This window comes from Terrapene carolina, unplaced genomic scaffold (assembly GCF_002925995.2).
Source record: "Terrapene carolina triunguis isolate 2854851 unplaced genomic scaffold, T_m_triunguis-2.0 Scaffold131, whole genome shotgun sequence".
Taxonomy (NCBI): domain Eukaryota; kingdom Metazoa; phylum Chordata; order Testudines; family Emydidae; genus Terrapene; species Terrapene triunguis.
Window position 1 is genome coordinate 27536909 of NW_020664482.1, and position 27203 is coordinate 27564111.

The window sequence follows — 27203 nt, forward strand, 5'->3', positions numbered from 1 at the left end:
ACTGTTCAGGTTTTATAAAATGAAGTGAAATAAAAAAATCACTATGACGGTAAAACTCTAAATATTGGTGTAACATTATCTAATCCCATCACTGTAGTAATAATACCAGAAACAGTTGCCTTCTCCAGCAATCAAGAGTTTCCAGTAAAAGCCTAATGGTTTACAACATTTAGATCTGCTTCTGTACATTAGTAATTTATTGAAGCCAATTAAATTTATTCACTTCGTCTTCCAAGTGTTTTTCAGACATTTTTATGAGATAATGGGAGACTCAACAATTTGCACTTATATACCAATAAGCACCTTAGTGTAATCTTTTAATTCAGATTTTTTCAGGGGTCCAAGAACAACTCTGCCCATTTGCCTATAACAAGCTCATTTTTCCATCTGGATTCCCAATTTTCAGTCCATCTACCTGAGTAAGAAGGAGCAAGGGAAAAGGCGATGGTCACAATAAACAGGACTGGTGAGTCTTACATGATAAGCAAAGTTGAAATGTTACCTGGCTGTGTAACTGCACATTTATTTTCCATTCTTGGATCCCTGCTCAGAATAAATTTTGCTACAAAGCAAGAATTATTTTGGAAAATTATAAATGACCCTAATCGAGGCTGTGATGCTAAAAACTAAAACTTTTTCCCATGTAGCTTTCTCACTTGCCAAAAACAAAGTTCCATATTCCTTGTCACCGCAAGTTGCAGTCATATCACATCACATTCACCCTTCAGCAAGGTCTGCCTAGTTTACCAAGGTTTTTGTTGACTGAATGATATCAGGTAACAAAATGCAGTTATCTTGAAATGCACACCTGTTAGGCAGTCTAAGCATTGTGTGTGCGTATATATATTATTTTTCTCCAAAGATCACAAACTGTCCGAGGCATTTTTCTCTGATAAAGACGACAAGCTGAATGAGGTATCATCAGGCTCTGGAGATGCGTGATTGAAATCCATCTCTTCTAATTCAGGAGGTAAATCTGACAGCAGTGCCTATGTTAAAAAAAAAAATTTTAAATTAGTATTTGGACACATTTTTCAAATTTCATGTTAACTCATTAAGTACTTTGTATAGTAAAGGATCAGTTTTTATGATTTTTTCACTGATAATGGTGAAATTCCCAATACTAAAGAAGAAACAGAATGCTATCCAAAAATGATGTAACCACTGTACTATTGCCAGATAACAAGTTTACTGCTTGCAAGCACAGAGGAAAACAGTGATATCTCAGCTATAAAATGAAGACATAAGTAGTGATGGCAAATTACCATATTTCAAAATAGAAACTACCGTATCCTGAGATGCATACGGAGGAGACTATCCAACGGTGAACCTCCCACCATCAGTAGTTGAAGAGGGAAATTAATAATTTAATCTTTTCTTCTTGGGACACAAGAAAAATGCCTTAATATACTGGCAAGTGACTCCTTTCTACTCCTGCAGTGTCTGTTCATCACAGTGATATCTTTTCTATTGTAGTTCTTCCATTAACAGTTACACTTTTCTAGTTTGTATGATATATATTTATTTTAGATTTTCTTTGTACCTTAGAGTGAATACATTCAAGGACAAACTAAAGAAGTTTAGCCACTACATTTTTTTCCTGAATAAAGACATTTTTAGGATGATTATATTTTACAATATATATGCAGACTTGCTAATTGTTTCAGTTACAAGAAATACTACAAACCATACCCTTTGCCCACAAAGAAAAAGAAACTACATATATTGAAGGATTCCAGAATGTTTTCATGAAATTAGATCTGTTCTATGGTTTATATGCTGTAACAAATGAATAGCTTGGCTCTGCACTATTGATTTATAGGTGCGTCAAAAGCAGAAACTATAATTTTTTAAGAAATACTGACAGTTGGCTTATGTAAGATAAATGTCTGAACTTACTGTTTAAATTTGGAGTACTTATTTTTATTGTCAATATTTATATTAAAATAGCACCAGTTGGGATTGGGGCCCCATTGTGCTGGGATCTATACGAACACAGAAGAGACAATCCCTGCCTTGGAGGGCTTACAGTCTAAAGATTTGCAGACAGGTATTTTCTTGGTGCCTTGATAGCTCCAGATGTAGGTAATAGGTTATAGGTTATGAAGCCTTTGTAGATAACTGGCTCAAATCCATCCTTGAATGGTAATGATTACCTGTCATCGCCAACTGACAACTGCTTGCTGTTTTTACATGTAATAAATTGGTGGCCTCATTCTAGTCCCTAGTGAATGGGTATCATCTTGATAACTGATACTTGCATCCTTACTGGCAGTCTCTGTAGAAAAGCCAACATTAAATCAGCATGTAGAGATGATTCCTCCTGAACAAGGCAGACACACATTTGCAGAGCGATAGAGAGGAAACTTGCCCTGCTGCTGCCAGTGCTATTCCTGTTTTGTGAGTAAACTCATATCAGTTACCAGAATTGCCAATCTGGCACATTTCACAAATGGGAAATCAAGTGGGAAATGAAAATAAAAAGATAATATTTTAGGATTTACATTTTACTTTAGTCATTGTTTTTTGCAAAGCATATTCTGTTTATAAGATCATTTTTAAGACCACTTACTCCTAATCAACTTCTAGGTTACTGTGGATGCAGATTTAAATTAACTAATGTAAGTAATATTTGAGTTTTAAGATTACATGGTTTTCATATCACTTTATATCTGAAGTGATTTAGGAGCTTAAGTCCAATTGAAGTTCAAGTGTCAGCCTCTTTTGAGAATAGGACTTAAGCTCCTAAATCACTTCAGATCTTATGAAAATTCTACTAGAAATATAAAGTGATATGAAAACCATGTAATCTTAAAACTCAAATATTACTTACATTAGTTAATTTAAATCTGCATCCACAATAACCTAGAAGCTGAAGTCCCAATCTCAAAAGAGGCTGACACTTGAAATTCAATTGGACTTAAGCTCTTATGAAAATTTTACTCCATATCTTTAATTTCCAGAAGGCAGGTAGGTTGATTCCTTTTTCTGATTGTAAGTTTGACACAAATGTAAATATAAGGGTAACAGATTTAAAACGTGTACATAATTCTCTTTTAATATGCATCCAGATTTTTGCATCCTTCTGAAAGGAGCTGTACTGAATTGCACTGACTTCAAAAGCAGAAATGTCCAATGTTATTTCTAGTATAAAATTCATTTGAAAAATATGATTATTTTAATGCAAAATTACCCCAAGATTTAAAATGTTCAAGTAGGACAATTAATTACTACAGTATAATGAATATATAAAAAATGGAATATATAAGACCATCTCTACGGATCTGATCCTACATCATGTGAGTAAGCGATATGGGACTGGGCCGTATGTACAACGTCATTAGTAGTTTGCTGTAATTGACGTTTCAGTTTCATAGTTTGTGACATCTCCAGGACTCCAAATTAAGCTTTATTGTACATTGTCAGCTGTGCTCATTCCTTAAATTAAATACTGTAATAAACAAGGAGCATTATTACTTTAAAAGAAGTGATTATTAGAATGTATAAATTTAGCTTCAAAATGTTGCACTATTTTTTAACATCAAAAAATATGTAACAAGAAGAGATATTGGAGATTTGATATTTTTTGTACAGCAGTATTCATTTACTGTACGTGGACAATCCCCACAACTTACAGTTTGTGACTGGAAAGCTGAACAAGCATACACACACTCCTCAATCACTATTCAACCTGTGCACATAAGCCCTGATCCAACAAAGTATCACAGCATGTGCTTAAAGTGAAGTAATGTATTAAAATGTTTTGCTAGATTGGGGCCATAGTTCCACCTAACAAACTGAGGAGGAAAATGGTAATGTTTTTATGAATGACTAGAAGAAACCCCACTATCTTACTGGCATCACATTATGCATTACCACAGAATACCAGATCCTCAGCGGGTATATGTCTGCATTGACATCCTTGGAGACCACACCAGCTTACATCAGCTGAAGATCTGGCCTTCCGAAAGCTACTTGACACGGTACAAAAATAATGATTCCTCAGAGCAAACTAAGACTAAAGAGAGTAGTTAAGGCACTGGCAGGAATTGAGGAGATCTGGTTTTTATTCCTGGCTCTGCCACAGACTTCTCATGTAACCTTGGGCAAGTCACTTATTGGTCTGGGCCTCTGTTCCCTCACTGGAAAATGAAGATCATACTTTCACTCTCTTATCCTTTGCCTGTATTGTCTGTTTAGACTGCAAGATCTCAGGGGCAGGAACAGTCTTACTGTGGGGATGTCCACACTGCAATTAAACACCCGAGGTTGGCTCAGGTCGTGAGGCTGTAAAATTGCAGGGTAGACATTTGGGTTCAGGTTGGAGCCCGGGCTGTGGGACCCTCCCCCTCACAGAGTCCCACGAGTGTTTAATTGCAGTGTAGACATACCCTGTGTGTTCATACAGTGTCTATCACCATAGGGCCCCAATCTGAGTTGGGGCCTGTAAGCACTACCATAATATAAATAAGTCAGAAAATGACAAAAGACAAAGAAAAAAAAAAAAAGTCTGACATAGTTGCTGCCTACTTCTTAGACCTACCTGCTGCTGTTCTTTATCATCTGATTTGATAGCAAGTATCAAGCTCCTCGTGAATGTCTGTAGTTCAAAATATTTCTGTTTGTGAGTCTCCAATTCATTTTCAATGAACCTAACTTCTTCATTCTGAGGGGAAAAAATAGATATAATTCTCCAAATAAGAATTAGTATTGGATAAAGTTATGACATCAAATGTACCTATATTCAAATAAAAGGGAATAACAGTGAGTTTCTTATTGTTATGATAAAAGTAAAATAGGGTAAAATCAAATAATTCTAGAGAATAAAGATTCCCTGTGAAAGTATCATCATGGAAAAATTCCTCAGGGTTAGCATTGTCTGACCTTATTACTTTGGTTTGATAATTAGGCACTAAGACAGAACAAGGCATTTTTTATGAGGCTTTAGAAATTCACACAATTGGGGCATTCTAACTGGCTGTGAGTGATGTCATACTAGGCCTATAATGCCTAGTAAATGCATAGACCAAACCATTTCTTCTGATCCTATATAAACTCCATTTATTTATTTGGCATATGCAATCGACGATGTTCAAGGCACGAAGACCTCCAGGAAGAGGAGTCATTTTGCATATTAACTCCATGCATAATAGCAATCACACTACAGACAAAGCATTCAGGGGAATTATTGTACACCTCTAGAGCACTTTTAATAAGCACTGTCTTTTGGTCCCATAGAGGAGAATCTCACCTATCACCTTAAAGGAAGTTTCTACCTCTCTCCCTAGCAAAGATACTCTTGAAAATGTAAACCAACTGTGTGAGACAGACAGCAGCGAGGCGCCACTATTGCCGCAGGAAGCTTGAAATGGAAAGAGGTGAGGGAAAAATCCCTAAAATTCCCTAATTCCATGGCACCCAGAAACACATATGTTATGTGGAGTCAGCTAAGTTTGTACACCAAAGGATCACCTCAATAACCTTCCTCAAAATCTTAAGGTCAGCCATGTAAATAGTGATGCATTCAAGGTAATCTGTTTTGTTTGGAGAATGGGAAGGAAATTTTTTCAAAGGCCCGGCCAAAATACTAAAGCTTGTCTGCTTCTTAACTTTCTGAGGTTGGGTCTGAGCCAGACACTGCTCATTCAGACAGCTACTGAGCCACAAGTTGGATCCACTATTGCTGCTCCTGGCACCAATCCACCAGCTGCTCCAGTAGAGTACAAGGAGAAGAGCTGGGATCAAACTGGTGCTACACAGAGTGGAGGTCTTGAAGCCTGCCTCTCTTCCGCCATTGTTTGCCTGCCCATAGTTTGGGGATAGTATCGTAGATGTGATCACAGGATATGTGGGTGAGGTATTTATTAGTCCAATCACAGATATTACTTCATCCACCTTGTCTCTCACTGTACAGAGACAGTATTAGAGAGGAGTCTATAAACTGTTTTTCCCTACCAACCCTGACTCCTACCCAAGAAAAACCTCTTCTTTATCTGCTTCTGCACTAGTTAAGAGACACCAACCTACCTAATTCAAAAGCCAAAGAGTACTCATCCCTAACCAATAACCTAGCCCATCATTGGAAGGGACCTGCTCATAATTGCCAAATCATTCCACAGTCGATCTATTGCCACCAATGCCGATACAGGTGATGCCAATGATTCTTTGCACATTTAACTCCCCTTTCCATGCCTCCAATAGCTATTCCTTGGATAAGTGAAATCCAACCTAGGAAAGTAGTGGCTGGAAATTTTCATCATCTGATTGCTTAAAATAGCCTATATGAAATGAGCTGGTGGTTTCTCATTCCCAGTTTCCACTATCCACATCACCTCAGATACCACAGTGACAGGCACACTATAAATACCCAAATAGAAAAGAAAAACCACCACAACTGACATCCTCATTAACAGGCTCAACAAAACAGCAGTGTACTAGTCTCTTTCTCTCAAGATGGTCCCTTCATGTCAGATTTGTGGCATGCTGGTAAGGGAGTGTGGGGAAGTATTGACAGTGCCAACACGGTAGATAAACAAGAGGGCTTCAGCCAGCCATTTCTCAGCCATTCTATAAACAATGAACAACAAATATTATTGGATTTACAAAGCACAAGTTTCATATCTAGATGGCAAATCTCTTAAATCAAAAGTTCAGATTTAACTTCAGGTTCAGTAAGTACTTCAGCTAATTCCCACATACACTTTACTAGACTTACTGCACTGTATATATTCTAAGTTAACTTCTTGAACATAAAAATATAATTTCCCCTAGGTATTTCCCTTTGCAAAGATCAGGTTATGTGAAGATTATATGTAGTTAACTACCTGTGTTCGGTTTAGATTTTCAAGATTAAGAAAATGGTGTGTCTGCAAAAGGTGTCCAAATAATGGCGCTGAACACCAGTTTTCCACAGGATAACAACAGATAGCAATATGCACAAACTACAGCCAGTGCAAGATTTCTCCCATACATAGTCTTCAGCCCTCCTTGCCACATGTGCCTCAATTCTGTTCTGGAAGACTCAGTTTTAGGGATGAGAGGGGAATTTGGTCTCCATGCCAATTTAGCATTTTCTTTTTGCTGTGACTCCCAAGAGATTGCAACCCAAAGCTGACAGTTTTTGGGATATAGATTCACGTCTGCTAGAAACTGAACTGAGAACATCAAATTATTTTGCAACCATGTTTTTCTCTTCCTACATTTATTCATTGCCTAGATAAGAATTTCTGAATGCAAAGTTAATAATACTCCACACATACACACAAAGTGCTTTCACGGTTATGCTGTTCATTAAACTCCTGGGAGAAATATGTATAAAACTTCACAATATAGAGCACCTAGAAATAAAGAATTAATAATTAGCACTAGGAAGCTTGAATGCTAGTGCCATAATAGTGATGTTACAAAGTAATTCTTTCAACAAACACTGGACTTAACATTCCATTAAAATAAACACAGCAAAACATTATTATTTCAGTTAACATTACATGTTCTTTTCTTTGAAAAACATTTAAGCCTTCCTAAATTAAAGGAGTGTAGGTAAACTGCATACACTATATATTTCAACAACCAGACATGATTGTGTTTTTCTTATTGGACGGATAAAATGCAAATCAGAACTCAAAGTGGCTCTTTTTGATCTAATAATTTTTGAAGGCATATCCTAGTTATTTGGCTCAAACTGTAAATTAATTTGAAAAATCATCTTCTGTGAATGTATAAATGTGCATGTTTGCAGATTTGAGATGTGGAATTGTAGTTTGCTACAGATACCAGAATTTGTAGCTGTTTTGTACATTCCTCCTGTGCATAACTTATGATGAACAAATTATAAAGTACAACTATTCTAACAGCAAGAAATTAAGGAAATTGTGTTAGCACGATTTTATTTTTCCCTTTATTATTCAATATAAAAAGCCAAATTTCAAAATCATTTAAAATTAGGTCCACACATCTGTTCACATGATCATTTGGGCCTGCAATGATGCATATAAACCAATTCCTACAGAAACTTTCAGGTTTTCATGGTAACAAATGATTGCATGTGCAAATTTAGAAGTCTAGTTAAAAGGCATCTGAAAACTTTGCCAAAAGAGTGTGCAAAAAAGTTCTGCAGAATAGGCATTCATTTATTTTATTGTATTATTTTAAAAACCTGTGAGACTTAACAGTATGTTCTGGACATGAAAGTTTTGTGTACAGATTTGTTACAGACTGGCTATCATTTCACATTAATAAAACTTGTATTTCAGTTAAGCTTAAGTGATAACCAATTTCCCGTCTATGCCTAACAAGCAGGGATGAATTTTCAGCAGACCCAATCGTGGTTGATGTAGCTATTTTTGTGTACAAAACACATTTTCCATGAACAAAATGGACAGTTAAACATGCATTTGCCATTATGCAAGCCCTAATGCAACTGACAAACATTGTGAGCTGACTTTTAGAGGCTTGCCAAAGAGTTGGTCCTAACAATACATTTAATATAGTAGCTTAAAGAAAATATTCTCTTTTGGTAGGAAAATCAGCTTACTGGGATTTGTTACTGATGAAAGCTTGCCAGTCAGCTATTTACTCAGGGCTTTGGTCCAGTAAAAGCTAGCATGCATATTTATGCAGCAAACATGTGACCATGAAGACTAATAGTTTATGTCAAAACGTAATAAAAACAAACAAGATTCTGTAGGGCATGCTGTCACAACAAGCCATTCAGTTCAGTGACAAGTGACATTAAGAAAAGGTCATTCGCCATCCATATTCATCCTGCATTGCCCTTACCCGGAACACACTGCCCAGAGGATTCATTTTTGTGCCCCAAAGGGTATAGTCTGTTTTACTTTTTAAAATAATTTATTGTTTTAGAAACAGGTTCTATTCTAATAAAATCTGTATATTTTACAAACAAGGAAGTTACAAATTTGTCAGTTTCACACAGAAAACACAAAGCATAAAATGAAGCCATATAACAAACATATAACCTTTACAATTTTGGCAGAAGATCCTCAATGTCAGGGTATCCAGCATTTTTTTCATGTTCCTATTTCAAAGACAACTCTATATAGTCATTTTATAACCAGAATGGGCAGCAATGTTGTTATACTGTGGTCTACATTATTAAAGCCATTGCTTTCTCGGACCTGCCTGCTTTATTAGAGGACTCTAGCTGCTTTGTTGCCTCCCAATTCTGGCAGTATTAGGCTATATATTTAAAATAAAGCCCAAAAGAACAGACTCCTAGCACAAAGAAAGTTTGTATTTGATGAAAACGCAGATTTCTCTTAAAAAGATAAATGAAAAAGATGGTGTGTTTTAAATGCTAAATAAATTGCCTTGGTGTGAGACACCCACTGGAAGCTGCTAGAATCATAGTAATTTAGCTGCTATGAAGGACTGATGCTGCTGTTTCTTTCTGTATTCCTTTCATTTTGCAGAAACAAGGATCCAGTGGCTAAGAACCCACAAATAGATGATCGAGCTACTATCACAGCCTGAATGCTGGAACAGAGGCCTTCTTGTGGTTGGGGTGAATTCCACCCTTCCATGCTCCTCCTTGCAAAAAACCTGTTTGAGCTTTCTGTGTAAAGGGAACGTCTCTCTCAGCATTACAAGATCTCAATCACTTACCTTATAATCCAAAAGAGAGCTCATCTGATCCACTTCGGAATTACTAATCATATCACTTTCTTCATCATCTATAATTTCAATTTTCTGAAACAGAAGTGAAAGGTATTTCATTCAGAAAACTAAATTCTTGAATTTCTAGCTTACTAATAGAAGTCTCTACGTTACTCTACTATTAGACCTAAGAAACAATAATTGCACCTCTCAAATTATAATGGAAGGAAGAGTCCTAAGTGTATTTCTTTTGCCTATTTACAAATTATTTTGAATTTCTGAGCACCCATTAGATGGCGATCATGCACTCTGTTCATATGCAAAGCTCCAGGGAGGAAGCTACCTGAGGCAGTGTACACTCAAAGTTAGGACAATGTTGCCATGGTGACTCACTTTGTTTACTGTGGAGGAGCTAGCTGCTGCCATATTTGTGTTGATTAAATTGCATACTGCATTCTCCTTGCAGCCTGCACAGGTGGCCTTGGGGGAAAATTTATTTCTTCCACAGACTCTTTGTGGGAGATGTCATACCAGCCATGTGGAATGTTTATTCCTCTAGAATCAGAAGGCAAGACAGACACTATGATGAATGACTGCAAACCAAGGGATTTCCTACTGGCAAGTCTTGCCTGGTTTAATTCTTGCCCTTCTATAGTAAAATCTCTCTTTTTTAAAAAATGGTTCCTCGTCTAGTCTGTTTTAGGACTTTGGCAACAATATTGTGATAGCTCCAGGAATTGACCCAGTCTTTTTTGAGTAAAATGATCTGACAGGGATGGGACTCAAATTTCCTATGCCTCTTCTCCCTCTTCCAGCACCATTAGAAACAGAGAAATTAGTGGTAGGAAATTAGGGAGTTCAATTATATATTGTGAACGAAAAATACATTTGTCTCCACCTGTTGAAACTCTGAGTCTAGACGTATGGAGACTAAGAGAAGGGTCATCATCCAAGAGGAAGAACATCCTCCTTTTGTAAACATTCTAAGACAATAAACCTCTGTTAAGGTAAAGACAGGTTGAGAGTACATATAAGTGATTTATGGGTAGAGTCCAACTTGTGGGCAGACGGAGGTGTGTAGGTGAAGGGATTCCTTCCTGGACACCATATGATGTTTCCAGTGAAGGTATAAAGGGGACATGAGGACAGTAAGGAGATTTTGAGGGGATAGCAAATAGGGGGATTCCCCCTTTATTTCCTGCAGAAGTCTGCATTAGAAGAACTCCAGGCCTGATCATAGCAGTCCCTTCCAATGCTCCACCTCCCATAAGCATTTGGGGGCTTGCTGGGGCCCTCTAACATCTACTGCAGGTACTGGCATGTTCTTCGGGGCCAACCAACTCCTCCCACAACAAATCTCAGGAGACAGGTTCAGGTTCTAACAAGCTAAACTTGTTGTCCGATGAGCCTACATTGGATCTTCAGCCTTCTGAGGAGCCTCTATTGGTTCATCAGGGGGCTGGCTGACTTAATTCCCCCCCTCCGCCCCCCAACAGATCCTGATAACTATCTGAGCTCCAACCATCAATCCTGAAGCCAATATTCCTTGGTTTGTGGAATTCAGATTTGGGGAGGAGCAGGAAAGCTAAAATCCAGTTTATGACAGAAACTCAATTGTGACTAGGGTGACCAGATGTCCCGATTTTATAGGGACAGTCCCGATTTTTGGGTCTCTCTCTTATATAGGCTCCTATTACCCCCCAGCCCCTGTCCCGATTTTTCACACTTGCTGTCTGGTCACCCTAATTGTGACTTAACTATGGAGATCTCACATATCACTGATTCTAAGGTATTTAAATTTTACCATAAAAATTAACACATTTTCCCTAAATTCTATAACCTACTGCCCTTTTTATGTGTTTATTTTTATACCCTAATCATTTGAAAATGATCTAATTTAAACACTGTTCTATTAAACAGCAATAAAATTGGTTAAATTTATTATACCTTAGCTCACAGAGATTAAATACTGATTGAAACAGTAGAATAAAAGCCTGCCCTACACCATTATCTTCCTCACTGATCGCACCACCTTCAAAAGCCGAGAAATATACAGATTCAGTAATTTCAGTTTGCAGTTTATCTCCTTGATTTATTGGCAAGAATGCCAGCCTCCTATCACAAACTGATTTATATTCATTCCATCTGCTGGAAATCTAATTTAAATATGAATAAAAATAAAAACTACCTCATGGGCACTGTAAAAACCTATAAACGTGACATGCTTTGTTCTGTCATAACACACTTTCAATATCATTCTTCTCACCTCACTGAGTTTTTTCTCAAAAATATAACACATTGGAAAATACCACATAAGTGCTAAATACTGTCAAAATAAACATTTTTCAACATGAAATATGGTAGCAATACTGTATTGTGATTGAAAGAATTTATGTTTAACACAGGATTAACACTGGCCTTTTACATTCTTAATTAGATCTATGTTTGAAAAGTGTAAAACCCCCAATTTTTCACAGAATTAAGTAAAAACACTCAGACAAAAATCTTACTACTTGACAGAATTAAAAATAAATTGATAGTAAAAGTATATGAACCAAATTCATCAACAGCAGAAGTAAGGCTACCTCAGTGTAGTCAATGGAGTTGTACCTAATTACTCAATGGTGAATTTGTCCCTATATTGTCATGCAGTACACTGGGCTTTCCAAGACACAAAATTATTAAACACATTATAGTGAGGCATGTACCGAGGACGCTGGGGCATCTGGTCTCTGAGGTTCACAGAACATCTCAGGCTAGCTGTAACCAAATAAGGCATCAGTACTGGGAGGAGCTCCGTATGGCACCTCTGCAACCACACAGAAGTTCCTTGCTGGCTCAGGGCTTAACCATTCAACCTGAATTTAATTGTTTCAGGCCTAGCTAGTACACCAGAACTAAGCAGGACAAAACACTGTTTCAGCACTTCCACATGTCCCTATACACAGAGCATAACTCGACTGAAGTGACAATGTTCCAGAGCTGAGTAGAGTGGAAGAATTACTCAGGACTTCGGAGATGAGAAAGACTAGAATGTAGCAATGCAGTTACACTAAATAGCCTCCTAAAACACAAGATTTCTACTCATTAAATTATATGGAAAATATTTTTAATTTTTTGATTGAATATGCACAATTCTATCAATAACTGCTTATTTTTAGTATTCAAGTTATAAAACAGGGTTCTTTTTAACAGGACATGACGCTGAAATCTTCACTAACTTAGAAATACTGCCTTTGGAAGACAGTTTATACAGTAATAATTAAGAAGGTCTAATTGGTAGGATATGGAAAGTGTACATACCACATTATCTGCAGATAATGTATTTTGGTCCTCTTCTTTGTGACCAATTTCTTCATTTTGAATAACTTCACTGGTTTCTTCTGCAGAAATAAATGAGCTATTATATCTTCCTCGGAGTTCTAGCTTTAGTACCCTAATGCCCTTTTTATGGAATTCCTTTAAGATATATTTATGTGGTGATGTCTTCTTTGACTTCTAAGCCAAAGTTTATTTGTAATTAAGAAGATTGCATATAATTAATGTTTGACACAAACATTTCAAATCACATTTATACCAATCACTGCCTAAGACAGACAGACATTATTCTTGTCAGTTACTCTCCTACATTATACACCAATTTCTCACTGCTTATAGCTTCAGGCTTGGGTTTTGAAAGGAGCTTAAGGGAGTCTGGCACCCAACACCCACTGAATTTCAACAGGAGTTGGGTGTCAAACTTCCTAAAATCCCAGCCTAAAAGATTAGGGTACATATATGTGTGGGTTTGTCTGTCTGTGTATCTCACTCACATGCATGCATACACCCCCATATTGGTGCACTGGAACCACTAAGCCCTGGTCTACACTACAAAATTATTTCGGTATAACTACATCGCTCAGGGGTGTGAATAATCCACACCCCTGAGCAATGTAGTTATACCAACCTAAGCAGTGGTGTAGAAAGCGTTATGTCAGTGGAAGAGCTTCTCCCACCAACATAGCTACTGCCTCTCACGGAGGTGGAGATATTAAGCTGATGGGAAGGCTCTCTCCTGTCACCTTAGAATGTCTTCACCAGAAGCACTACAGCAGTGCAGCTGCGCCACTGCAAGTTTGTAGTGTAGACCTGCCCTGAAATTAATCCTGAAAACTGAAAAAAACAATACAGTGGGATCAGGATTTGGCCATACTGAAATCAGTGACAATACTCTCATTTATTTACTTAATCTCGTTTTTGACCTATGCTATTTATTTCCTCTCCACAGGGTTTCCCTCACACAAGGAGTACAGAATCTCCCCGCGCCCCCCCCCCTTTTTTTTTTTTTTGCCAAAGGTCCCCATTGTTCTAATCTAACACTGGGAATTTATATGGGCAGAGTTACATCTCTCAGAAGTGTGAAAAATCCACACCCCGGAGAGACATAGCTATGCCGACCTAACCCCCAGTGTAGACAGTGCTAGGTCAACAGAAGAATTTTTCCATCAACCTAGCTACCATGTCTTGGATTACCTATGCCAATGGCAGAACCCATGTGCCACTGCAGCGGGTTAAGTGTAGACATACCCTAAAACATTCTGCAGTTTGATTCTGTCCTCCTACACTTTTGATATCTTTCCAATTTTAACATCATCTACAAATCTAATCCTGGTTGAATTTACATCAAAGAATCTCTTGAAAAAGACATTAAATGGCACTTCTTTGTTTTGTTTAGTTGGGGCTTGTCGACACTTAGTATGTTGCAGCAGCACTTCAATGAAGATGTTACCTATGCTGATGGGAGGGGTTCTCCTGTCGGCGTAGGTAATCCACCCCCCTGAGAGGCGGTAACTAGGTCGATGGGCGATTCTCCTGTCAACCCAGCGCTGCCTACACCCAGAGTTAGGCTGGTTTAATGCATCGCTCATGGGTGTGGATTTTTCACATCCCTGAGCAAAGTAGTTATACCAACCTAATTTCTTAGTGTAGACCAGGGCTTGGTCCCAGTATCTCCGGAAATTCAAAGAGAATCCTGGCCAAGGCTATCACTAACAGGAAGGGCCACTGAATGAAGACTGACAGTTGCTTCAGCAATGTGATTAAAGAATCTCTTCCAACTACCTGGTAGTTTTCAACAATGCAGCGATCCACGGATTCCAGACTGAGAAACCACTGCAACAGATATTGATCTGAGGTTTCATGTTGTAATGCAATGACTGTATGCCTACATGTGTTTTAATGCTGGGAAATAATGTTATAGAAAAGGGGAAAGAGCCTAACTCATTAAACTACATAAGCAAAGCTACAGATTCAAGTACAGGAAATGTCATCTATAAGAGAAGGAACAATTTCTAGCTTTGTAATTATACCAAGCCACTTTCATCAAACACAGTATGTTAAAAACATAGGTCATATAAGTTAGCCTTTGATAGTTGCACAGGTTATTAATTAAGCAAATAGCTTAGTATATTTCAGAAAAGGATTAGACGTTAATATAAAACAAGAACAAACATCTGCAACAGTAATATTTAGAACAAAATTAGAAAGGTTATCAATCAATCACACTTCAGGGCACAAGCCAATTTCCAGCAATTCCACAATATCAGAAAGAAATCCTACCAACTGTTTTTATATTGTATACCGAGGTGTATTAGCAGGATTTCTTGCCTTTCTTGGTGGCATCTGGCTTGACTATTTTTAAACAGAACAGCTGATTGGATGGCTCCTTGGTTTGTACCTGCATGGCAATCCCTATATTCCCAGTTAATTCATACTGCTCTAATTGCAGAGACATACATTCACAGTAACTATGAATCTGTGCAAGGCAGCCGCTTCAGTTCAGGAAGCCGCATAGCTCCTTTGGGGCCCTGAATTACCCCAGGGTCATTGTGAAAAACAAGGGAGACATCTGTATTATTTTATATGAATAGGATATGTATCTCAGTTTTACCAGTTGGATATTTAATTGGCTCACAGACTTTTGTTGTTTTAACTCACTTCTCTGACTGCAATGTAGCATTAATATTTTGTTTTGATGAAGCTGTTTTGTGTCATTTCAATCGCCTGCTTGTCACAGGCTTCTGGAGAAAGTTCTTGCAGGTGCTGAAAGCAGTTGAGCCTGTCAATTTACCACTGGTGGTAAACAGTTGGGCTGCAGTCCAGAGATCTAGTCTAAGGGTGGTAGGACCAAATGGTTCCACCCAGAGAAGGGTGAAGGAAGCAAAAGCTGTCACCAGAGGGGTGCACATGAGGGGGGACTGAAAAAGGCTCTAAAGCGTAGCTTGCCCTGTAATCTCAACAGTCACCATTTGCTTAGTTTGACCAGTGAATCCAAATTTCCAGCATGAAGAACCAGTTCTTCAATTAGTGTAAATTGGCACAGCTCACTGACCTCAGAGCTGCACCAATTTACACCTAATGTGGATATAACTAACATAGTATGGACAAAAGTGCCAGTTAATGTTACTAGTGAACCCTAACATTTTCCATTTTCTGATTTTGATAAAGTATATACCCTTAATTTTGCATCAAGTTATGGTTTTGATTTTTGTTTTTTCATCAGCTACTTTTAAAGAGGAGCAGCCCTCACCAGCTTCATTCCACTTATTTCACCTACCTAGTTAGTTCTTTTACTTCTGGGGGAATTTTGAACCATTGCACGTGAGCATAATTCATGTGCCACGCATATATTATTTTTTTTGGCAGAAAATAGCTTCTCTAGAAAGAGATTGAAGTTCTGCCTTTTGCCCACTAGAGGGCGCTATGGTGCTAGCCCAGAGCAGCCTCAGCAGAAAATAACTTATGTTTGAAAGTTGATGCAGTTTGGCCTTTTTCCTACCAGAGGGCACTGTGGCGCTGGAACAGAGCCAGCGCTCCTGGCTAGCTAAGGAAGAGAAAGAGCCTGTAGTGCCTTCTTCACAGCACAGGGGTGAGGGAGGTGCAGGGCCACATGGGGATTGGGGGAGGGGGTGCCGGGCCACATGGGGATGCGGGGAGTGGCTGTCTGAATGGGAGTGGAGGGACACATTTGGGCAGGGGGTTCAAAGACACATGGGGGAGCAGGGACACAGAGACGGGGCAGATGTGCCTGACTGAATCGGAAAGGCTAGGGGTTAACCAGGATCTGCATGGGGGACGCTCCCTAACAAACCCTCCCTGTCCCCCCCCCCCCAAAAAAATCTGTTCCATACTTTTCCCACCCATAACCAACAACCCCAAGTTCACACCCAGGCTCCTTCCCAGCAATTACACTTCCCACTCCCTCAGCTCCTCTGTTACCCCTGACTCCACCAAGCCTTTGCACGGCTTCTGAGCAGTGCAGGAAATACAGTTCTGTATTGTAGTTTAAATGAATTATTACTCGGAGTTCTGTATTAATATGCCTAGTAAGGAATCTATTTGTCAAAAAACATTTCCTGAATCTTTTTCGTTGTCTCTATTGTTATAGACATACTTGCTGACGGGTATTTTGAAATAAATGACCAAAAATAACTGAAACTGGTGTGATTATATGGTGTTATTTTGACAAATAAAATATGCAGAATATTAAAATATTGTGTGCAGAATTTTTAATTTTTTGGTGCAGAATTCCCCCAGGAGTAGTTCTTTTCAACTCTCTGAATGTCCTTTTGGAACCTATAGTTGTATTTTCCAAAGAAGTTAAAAGGGTGATTACACAGCTCTGACAAAACAGCTGCTGTGTGTAATTCTGGACTACTTATCTTCTCCAGGAGTGTCAGCTCTTTTTTCAAACCCTCATTGATATAATTAGCCTCTCTCTCTCCTCTCATAAAGTCTTTATTATGGGTTTAGCAGACTGGAGACTCAAAGCTAAGTGACAGTCAGTGCCAATAGAAGAAATAATGTCTGCAACCCAATAATAAAACTGAAATAATCATTTTGGCATACAAATAGATTCCAGTTTTAAGGATGATCAGAGTCAAAGTCCACTACTATAACTAAGGTTTTAGTTGCAATTTAGTCCAACAGCTTTTCCACAGACTTGGGGAGGGTCTAATAAAATAGTTTACTTATTCTTAATGAATCCATTTTAATTTTCCATAAAGGTTCTCTTTACTGCCTCCTAACCTATTTTGAACTACTTTCTGGTTTGTGGCTGGTAGGAAAATAATCTTTATGTTGAATATAAAAATCTCTCATTTTTGTTACTAAGGAAATCCTGTGTTTGTCCATAGCTCCATAAGCTTTATTATAATCATATTCTCCTTGCCCGGATCCCTTACAGCTCTGTGTTCAGCTTCAAAAGGCCTCGCTCAATAAATATTGAGTCATCCTTCACTTTAAATGGCATAACATTCACTTTTTTTCTTTTAAATAAACATCCTACTGGACCAGTTCCTTCTCCCTCAGGCAAGTCAAGGATTCTCGTACTTTGGCATCTTCCTTGGATTTCAATCAGTTCTACCCAATTCTGTATCATCTTATTCTATTTATAGTTGAATTTGACAAAGACATCACAAGTTTGTTCCCAACAGTTCTTAATGTCTCTAACTCTTTCCTCTATAACATTCAAACAAATTGACAAGATCATATGTGGCATACAAAACTGCAACAGTGTGCACTAAAACAGACTTCCTTTTAGTTTAGCGAGCCCAGGGTTTATTGATCACTTCTAATCAGAAGCGCTGGGAGCAATTAGTTCAACTTTTGAAGCCAGTGAAACGTGCAAAGGTGACAGTTCATCTCCTTTAGGGCCCAGAGTTTTAATTTAAAAAAGTGGCACAGAAGACTGGGTTTGGTCATTCTATTCTGTGAGACAGAGCAAATGAGTTGATCGTCTAATTCCCATTTAACACTCAAACTCATGAAATTGCAGGGGTGGGAAAACAAATTCACACACACACACACACACACACACACACACTCTTTAGGTGCCCTCTAAACAGCCCAGTGCTACTGACTTTACTGCCTAATTCTCTGCATTGTTACCAGGCTGTTTAAAGAGGCTTTAATACTACTGTAGGTATGTTTGGACAGGACCTGTTTTGGTTGTGTTGTAACTCTAGTTAAACAACATGATTGTGTATTTGAGTTGATCTAGAGCAGGTATTCTCAACCTACTTGCAGCCCAATGAGCACACAGCTGTGGCCCATGTGACATTCTCAGGGCCGTAACTAGGGCGGAGCGGGAGCGGCACCCGCCCCAGGCACAGAGCCAGCAGGAGGGGAGTGCAAAAATGGGGCAGTGCAGGATTAGGCCCAGCGTCAGCCCCCTCCCTCAGGATTGGGCCCAGCAGCATTGGCAGGAGGCCCCCCAGACTCTGCAAGATTGCAGGTCCATTGACCCCCAGCTAGAGTAGGCTCCCCAGCACTAGGACCACAGTGGCAGGTGGGGAGGGCGGGCTGGGCAGCTGAGCTACTGCTGAGGTAGGAGACCAGCCTGCACAGAGAGGAGGATGCAGGGGGGTGCAGCCGGTGCATGGGGGACAGACTCTAGGTTGGGGACTGCTGGCTGGGGGCAGTCCCTGGATGGGGGGCTAGATACTAGGGCACAGTCCCTGAATGGGAAGGTTCAGTGCTGGGGGGCTGTCCTTGAGGGGGCTGGGTGGGGAACTGGATGAAGGAGGGGAGAGGCCCGGGGAGCGGGGGGGCGGTCGGCACTCAGCACTGGAGAAGGGGCGCGGTCTCTGGGGGGGGGGGCGCCATCTTTGCAGGCAGGCTCCGCAGCTGTGCTGCCAGCAACAGCGAGGAAGGGAGGGTGGCAATACACCATACCATGCCACGCTTACAGTAAATGAATTCATTTTAACAGTTAATGTTTTGACTTATTTTGCTAATTTAAAATGCTCTTGGTAAACATTTGCCAGTGTTGAAATGAAAGGTACTATATCAGTTTGAATCATACTGCTGTCATTAACAAATACTAAACCTTATTTTATTTTTTTTAGATCTACAAGTAGTATATATATATTGTGTGGATGTGGCCCACATAACACACAGAGAGCTGCATATGCGGCCCACAATGGTAAATAGGTTGAGAACCACTGATCAAGAGGAACTGACAGGTCTACTTATTTTAGTGTTTTAGAAAATAAATTGTTAAAGAGTGCTCAGAGCGCTGAATGGGTGCTCTTATTACAGTTTGTATAAATCTACATAATAGCTCAAAAACTTGCCTCCGCCACCTTGGCAAGGACAATGCCAAATGACTGTAATTTTAAAAATACTAGTTTGAGTTTCAGAAAGCTGTTCATTTCCTAGGTAAAAAAAGCAACTGTTTCAAACACTTCAGAATGTCCACACCAGAGAGGGATGAAAAGCACACAAATTGCAAAATATAATTAACAAAACAGTGCAATTGCAGTTTCAAATACCTTGTGAACTTCCTTCAGATAAGCAGATTGATACTTCATCATTCCTATCATTATCATCTCCCACTTCAGTAGCAGTTTCCTCTCCTGGAGTAAGTGCTGATTTAGCAACAGATTCAGGACGGTCACAGAAATCAGCAGGGCCTCCTCTAGGGGGTGGGACTTCAATCCCCATTAAACGATATTTTCGTCTTCGATTCCCAATCCAAGTCTTATAGAGAGAAATAAAAATGGATGATATCAGAAATAGTAACAAAAGTCACAGTCCTAAAACCATGAGTAATGAACATTTCTGTGTGACAAGGAGAGGGCAAGATACTTGGCCCAATTTTCCCTGCTCTACCACATGCCAGTGGAACAAAGCAGCCCAAAATATAGTGGAGCTGGCCACCTTGGGATTTCCCACAGCATATTGTAAATCCTCCAGTGGTATAGCTCTCTCTCATTCCCCTCCACAAAGAGGACATAGCCAGAGAAAACTGGGCAGAGCCAGAGCACCACTATGCTTTGGCTTTCCACTGTTGTAAGAATAGCCTTTAGGAGGAGTTGTCAGTGAAATTGCCCAGAGAGGTTGTGGAATCTCTATCATTGGAGATTTTTAAGAGCAGGTTAGATAAACACCTCTCAGGGATGGTCTAGATCAGGGGTGGGCAAACTACGGCCTGGAGGCCGCATCTGGCCCTTCAGACGTTTTAATCTGGCCCTCAAACTCCTGCTGGGGAGCGGGCTCCGGGGCTTGCCCGCTCCACGTGTCCCGTGGCTTCCCACGGCTCCCAGAAGCAGCAGCATGTCCCCTCTCTGGCTCCTATGCACAGAAGCAGCCAGGGGGCTCTGCACGGTACCCCTGCCTCAAGCGCTGCTCCTGCAGCTCCTATTGCCCAGCAACCGTGGCCAAAGGGAGCTGCAGGGGCGGTGCCTGCGGATGGGGCTGTGCGCAGAGCCACGCCTCCATGTAGGAGCCGGAGGGGGATATGCTGCTGCTTCTGGGAGCTGCTTGAGGTAAGTGCCGCCCCGAGCCTGCACCCCTGACACCCTCCAGCGCCCCAACCCTCTGCCCCAGCCCTGATCCCCCTCCCACCACCCAAACCCCTCGCTCCCACCCTCCTGCACCCCAGAGCCCGCACCCCCAGCCAGAGCCCTCACTCCCCCACCTGCACCTCAACCCCCTGCCCCAGCCCAGAGCCCCCCCCGTACCCTGAACTCATTTCTGGCCCCACCTCAGAGCTTGCACCCCCAGCCAGAGCCCTCACTCCCTCCACATCTCAACCCCCAATTTTGTGAGCATTCATGGCCCGCCATACAATTTCCATACCCAGATGTGGCCCTCGGGCCAAAAAGTTTGCCCACCCCAGTCTAGATAATACTTAGTCCTGCCTTGAGTGCAGGGCACTGAACTAGATGACCTCTCAAGGTCCCTTTGAGTCCTATGATTCTATGTGTGTTGAGAGCAACCTTTAGGCCACTCCAAACTATGCAGGAACCTGGGCAGTCTCAGGGTCAAGTAATCTTAAAGGTGACTTAAAATCAGACAACACAACCTTACATTCCTTTCACATAATCCAAGCCCTGGTCTACACTACAGGGTTAGGTCGAATTTAGCTGCGTTAGGTCGATTTTATATATTTTATATAGAGCTACACAAGCAACTCCATTCTGTCGACCTAAAAGGCTCTTAAAATTGATTGCTGTACTCCTCCCCAGCGAGGGGAGTAGCGCTACAATCGACCTTGCTGGGTCGAATTTGGGGTAGTGCAGACGCAAATCAACGTTATTGGCCTCTGGGAGCTATCCCAGAGTGCTCCAATGGGACCGCTCTGGACAGCACTTTCAATTCCAATGCACTAGCTACATACACAGGAAAGGCCCCGGGAACTTTTGAATTTCATTTCCTGTTTGGTCAGCGTGGCGAGCTCAGCAGCACAGGTGACCATGCAGTCCTCACAGAATCGTAAGCAAGCTCCAGCATGGAGCGAATGGGAGACACTGGATCTGATTGTTGTATGGGGAGAAGAATCTGTGCAGGCAGAACTCCGATCAAAAAGAAGAAATGCTAATATATATGCCAAAATCGCACAGGGCATGATGGACAGAGGCTACAACAGGGACACACAACAGTGCCACGTGAAAGTCAAGGAGCTCAGGCAAACCTACCAAAAGACAAAGGAGGCAAACAGTCACTCTGGGTCAGAGCCCCATACATGTTGCTTCTATGATCAGCTGCATGGCATTCTACGGGGGGATCCTACCACTACCCCACCACTGTCCGTGGACACTTGCAAGGGGGGAGTCTCACACAACACGGAGGAGGATTTTGTGGATGAGGAAGAGGAGGAGGAGGAGGAGAATGTGCAGCAGGCAAGCGGTGAATCCATTCTCCCCGGCAGCCAGGACCTTTTCATCACCCTGGAGCCAATACCCTCCCAAGGTGGGATCCCCGAACCTGAAGGTGGAGAAGGCCCCTCTGGTGAGTGCACATTTGTAACTACAGTACAGGGTTTAAAAGCAATAGTGTTTAATGTTTGATTTGCCCTGAAGACTTGGGATGCATTCGTGGCCAGTACAGCTACTGGAAAAGTCTGTTAATGTGTCTGGGGATGGAGCGGGAATCCTCCAGGGACATCTCCATGAAGCTCTCCTGGAGGTACTCTGAAAGCTTTTGCAGAAGGTTTCTGGGGAGGGCTGCCTTATTTCGTCCTCCACGGTAGGACACTTTACCACACCAAGCCAGTAGCAAGTAGTCTGGAATCATTGCAGCACAAAGCATGGCAGCGAATGGTCCTGCGTTTTGGTCACATTGAAGCAACATTCGGTCTATATCTTTCTGTGTTAGCCTCAGGAGAGTGATATCATTCCTGGTCACCTGTTTGAAATAGGGGAATTTTTGTAAGGGAACAGTAAAAGGATCCCATTCATGCTGGGCTGTTTGTGTTTGGCTAAAAGGGATCATCCCTGAGACTATCCACACGGCGGGGAGAGAGGTGAAGGGATCATCTCAAATAGCCACGCGGCAGGGTGGGAGGAGGAGTGTGCTGCACATCCACCCGAAAACCACAGCTCCTCCTTTTAAATGGCAAACCCAACCGGCATTGCTTGCTATGGGAAAGGAGGGCGCCGCAATTTGAAAACATTCCCACATGTTATGAAGGCGTTAGAAGCCAAATCCGCATACCCTTTGGCTTACCATGGCTGCCTGGAAACCGAATTCTGTTGCCCAGCCGTGTGTGATGTGTCACCATACCAACAGGCACTCAATATAAAAGGCAAAATGCAATCTTGTACCTAAAGCACATGTGCTGTCTGCTGTGAATTGCTTGATTCACTGTGAAAGAGTCTCACTTTTGTTCTCAGAAATGTGTCATCTTAAATTTTACCCTCCCTTTTTATCCCCCCACAGGTGCAAATGTTTCTATGCTCCCCCTATCATCTCTGTCCGAGGTTATCGCAGATTAGAAGGCGAAAAAAACCGCACTCGTGATTACATGTTTTCCGAGCTCATGCAGTCCTCCCGCACTGATAGGGCACAGCTGAATGCATGGAGGCATTCAGTGGCAGAGTCTAGGAAAGCATTAAGTGAGTGCGATGAGACGAGGCAGGATGCAATGCTGAGGCTAATGGGGGAGCAAACGGACATGCTCAGGCATCTGGTGGAGCTGCAGGAAAGCCAACAAGAGCACAGACCGCCACTGCATCCACTGTACAACTGCTTGCCCTCCTCCCCAAGTTCCATGTTCTCCTCACCCAGACGCCCAAGAACACGGGGGGAGGCTCCGGGCACCCAGCCACTGCACTCCAGAGGATGGCCCAAGCAACAGAAGGCTGTCATTCAAACAGTTTTGATTTATAGTGTGGCTACAATAAGCAATGTGGCCTTGTCCTTCCCTCCTCCCCAACCCCACCCTACCCCACTTGGGATACCTTATCAGTCATCTCCCTTTTTTTTTTTAATTAAGAATGCATGGTTTCAAAACAATAGTGACTTTATTTCCTTTGCCAGCTGTGATTGAAGGAGGGAGGTTGCTTGGCTTACAGGGAGTTAAAATCAACAAAGAATGCGGGTTTACATCAAGGAGAAACACACACAACTGTCACACCGTAGCCTGGCCAGTCATGAAACTGGTTTTCAAAGCCTCTCAAATGCGCAGCGCGCCTACCTGTGCTCTTCTAATCGCCCTGGTGTCTGGCTGTTCAAAATTGGCAGCCAGGCGATTTGCCTCAACCTCCCGCCCTGCCATAAACGTCTCCCCCTTACTCTCTCAGATATTATGGAGCACACAGCAAGCAGTAATAACAATGGGAATATTGGTTGCGCTGAGGTCTAACCTAGTTAGCAAACAGCGCCAGCGAGCTTTTAAACATCCAAAGGCACATTCTACCACCACTCTGCACTTCCTCAGCCTATAGTTGAACTGTTCCTTACTCCTGTCCAGGGTGCCTGTGTATGGCTTCATGAGCCATGGGAACAAGGGGTAGGCTGGGTCTCCAAGGATAACTATTGGCATTTCAACATCCCCAACAGTCATTTTCTGATCTGGGAAGTAAATCCCTTCCTGCAGCTGCTCAAATCGGAGTTCCTAAAGATGTGAGCGTCATGCACCTTTCCCGGCCATCCCACTTTGACGTTAGTGAAACGTCCTTTATGATCCACCAGTGCTTGCAACACCATTGAGAAGTACTCCTTGCGGTTTATGTACTGGTTGGCAAGGTGGTCCGATGCCAAGATAGGGATATGCGTTCCGTCTATCGCCCCACCACAGTTAGGGAAACCCATTGTAGCAAAGCCATCCACTATGACCTACACATTTCCCAGAGTCACTACTCTTGATAGCAGAACGTCAGTGATTACATTGGCTACTTGAATCACAGCAGTCCCCACAGTAGATTTGCCCACTCCAAACTGATTCCCGACTAACCGGTAGCAGTCAGGCGTTGCAAGCTTCCACAGTGATATCGCCACTCGCTTCTCAACCGTCATGTCAGCTCTCATCTTGGTACTCCTGCGCTTCAGGGCGGGGGAAAGCAACTCACAGAGTTCCAGGAAAGTGGCCTTACACATGTGAAAGTTTCGCAGCCACTGGGAATCATCCCATACCTGCAACACTACGCCATCCCACCAGTCTCTGCTTGTTTGCCGGGCCCAGAATCGGCGTTCCACTGTATCAACCAGCCCCACTTCTGCCATGATGTCCCAATTGCCACAGCCCGTACTTTCAGGAACGTCTGTGTCCATGTCCTCATCACAATTGTCCTTGTGGTACCGTCTCTTAGCCAGGTTCTGCACATACTGCAGTATAATGCACACGGTGTTTACAATGCTCGCAACAACAGCGGTGAGCTGAGCGAGTTCCATGCTTGCTGTGCTATGGTGTCTGCACAGCTAACCCAGGCAAAAAGGCGCGAAATGATTGTCTGCAGTTGCTTTCACGGAGGGAGAGAAGGAGGGGAGAGTGACGACATGTACCCAAAACCATCTGCGACAATGTTTTTGCCCCATCAGGCATTGGGAGCTTAATCCATAATTCCAATGGACAGCGGAGACTACGAGAACTGTGGGATAGCTTCCCACAGTGCACCACTCCGTGAGTCCATGCTAGCCATGGTAGTGAGGACACACTCCGCCAACTTAATGCACTTAGTGGGGACATACACAATCAACTGTATAAAATTGATTTCTAAAAATCGACTTCTATAAAATCGACCTAATTTCATAGTGTAGACATACCCCAAGTCACCACACCTCTCAGCAGATAAAGATTTACACTTAAAAGTATACAAGTATGACCAGATAGATGGTAAGAGACATGCTTATTCTTTTTCCTAAATTACATACAAAAACATTAAAAGAACATTATTAAGATTGCAAAGTTAAGCATTCAAAATTTAAAAATGCCAAAATTAAGGTTGCCCGTGGCTTCTTGTCTGATCTGTCTCTTCCCTCCCCACCCACATTGGCTCTCAGACTCAGTCTCTGACCCAGGCTCTGCATCCAATGTTGGTCATCCCTTTACAACCCCTCCCTATCTCAATGTCTCAGCCAGTCTCAGTCTTTCTTCCCACTTAATCTCCCATCACCTCCATTCCTCCCCAAACTGGTTCCTCATCCCAGTCTCATTGCCCAACCAGTCCCAGCTTCTCCTCGAGCTCACAGTCTTGGTCTCCACATCCAGCCAGTCCCTGTTTCTTGCCTCTCCAGTCCCAGTCTCAACCAAATTTCTTATTCCAATCCACTCCACTCCTCTTCTTCCCCTCCAAAATCTGGCTTGTTGTTTCCTCTGTATTCAAATCAGACAACTTCTTCCTCCATGCTACCTGGGTGTTATCAGGGGAGTCACTGAAAGCACAGGAGACACAAGGTCTCTGGGATTAGTTCCCATGCCCAGCTCCATCCTGACTTTGGGATGGCACAGGCAGAGTCTGGTCAGATGTATGAGCTGTGAGGGAATGGAGCACGCTCAGCTGCTTTGTGTGGAAGGCACAGGCAGAGTCTGGTCAGCACTAGGAGCTGAGAGGCACTGTAACATGATCAGTGAAGATAGAATCTTCAGATATTTTTAGCAGCTATAATCAAGAAGTCTCTAATGAACATGTGCAATTGGGATTTACTTCAAAGGTTTATTATTTGTCCAAAATCGGGCAGATTTTCACAGAGATGGAAAAGGCACATCCCATGATAAATTTCAAGTCCTGGCTCCAAAGCATGGGGGTACTAAAGCATAAAAAAAAAAAGTTGCCAGAATTTTTTAACATTGTTTTGCCAATGTATTTTTCCTTGCCTCATTCTCAGAAACAGCTCAACTGTTTTGGCTGAAATAAAAAAAAAAATAAATAAAAATAGAAAAAACCTGAAGAAGACACCCAGCATGGAAAATTTGAGCCCAAAGTGTTAAAGTTTTACGAAGATATAAGACCCTATTTTCAGTTTCTTATAATGCAAAGTGTCCGGCAACTTTAATAACAGACAGGGATACCAGCTTTACCTACAAGACTATGCCATGCTGTGTGTAGCTTTTTTCAAAATTAATTACCTTTGAAACAAAACTACTTTAAAAAGTTAAAATTGTTTACTCTTCACATTGTTTCTGATGATCCCTTGCTCTTGGATAATATGACCCTTCCCCTAATCTACATTTTCATAATAAAGAACGTACAATAGTTCCAAAAATGGGCAAATTAGAGCATTTTAAACACAGTGAGTATAATTTGAAGTTAAGGATTTTCTCATAAAATAATTTGCCATATCTTTAACTTCCTTACGCTTATGGCAGCAATGCATGGTGCTAA

The 27203-nt window shown here is 41.5% G+C and overlaps 1 protein-coding gene across 3 annotated transcripts in view; it reads right to left on the bottom strand.

The window, feature by feature from the left end:
- Positions 1-478: 478 nt before the first annotated feature.
- Positions 479-27203, bottom strand: part of HDX (highly divergent homeobox) — a 91919-nt gene continuing 65194 nt past the window's right edge. For all 3 annotated transcript variants that reach the window (XM_024195126.3, XM_024195125.3, XM_024195124.3), the window contains 5 exons: positions 19929-20136; positions 12919-12998; positions 9625-9708; positions 4544-4666; positions 479-989 (listed from right to left, as the gene is read on the bottom strand). In XM_024195126.3, coding sequence (XP_024050894.2) covers positions 864-989; positions 4544-4666; positions 9625-9708; positions 12919-12998; positions 19929-20136 — 621 coding nt within the window. In that variant the 3' untranslated portion in view covers positions 479-863. The remainder of the gene's footprint in view (positions 990-4543; positions 4667-9624; positions 9709-12918; positions 12999-19928; positions 20137-27203) is intronic.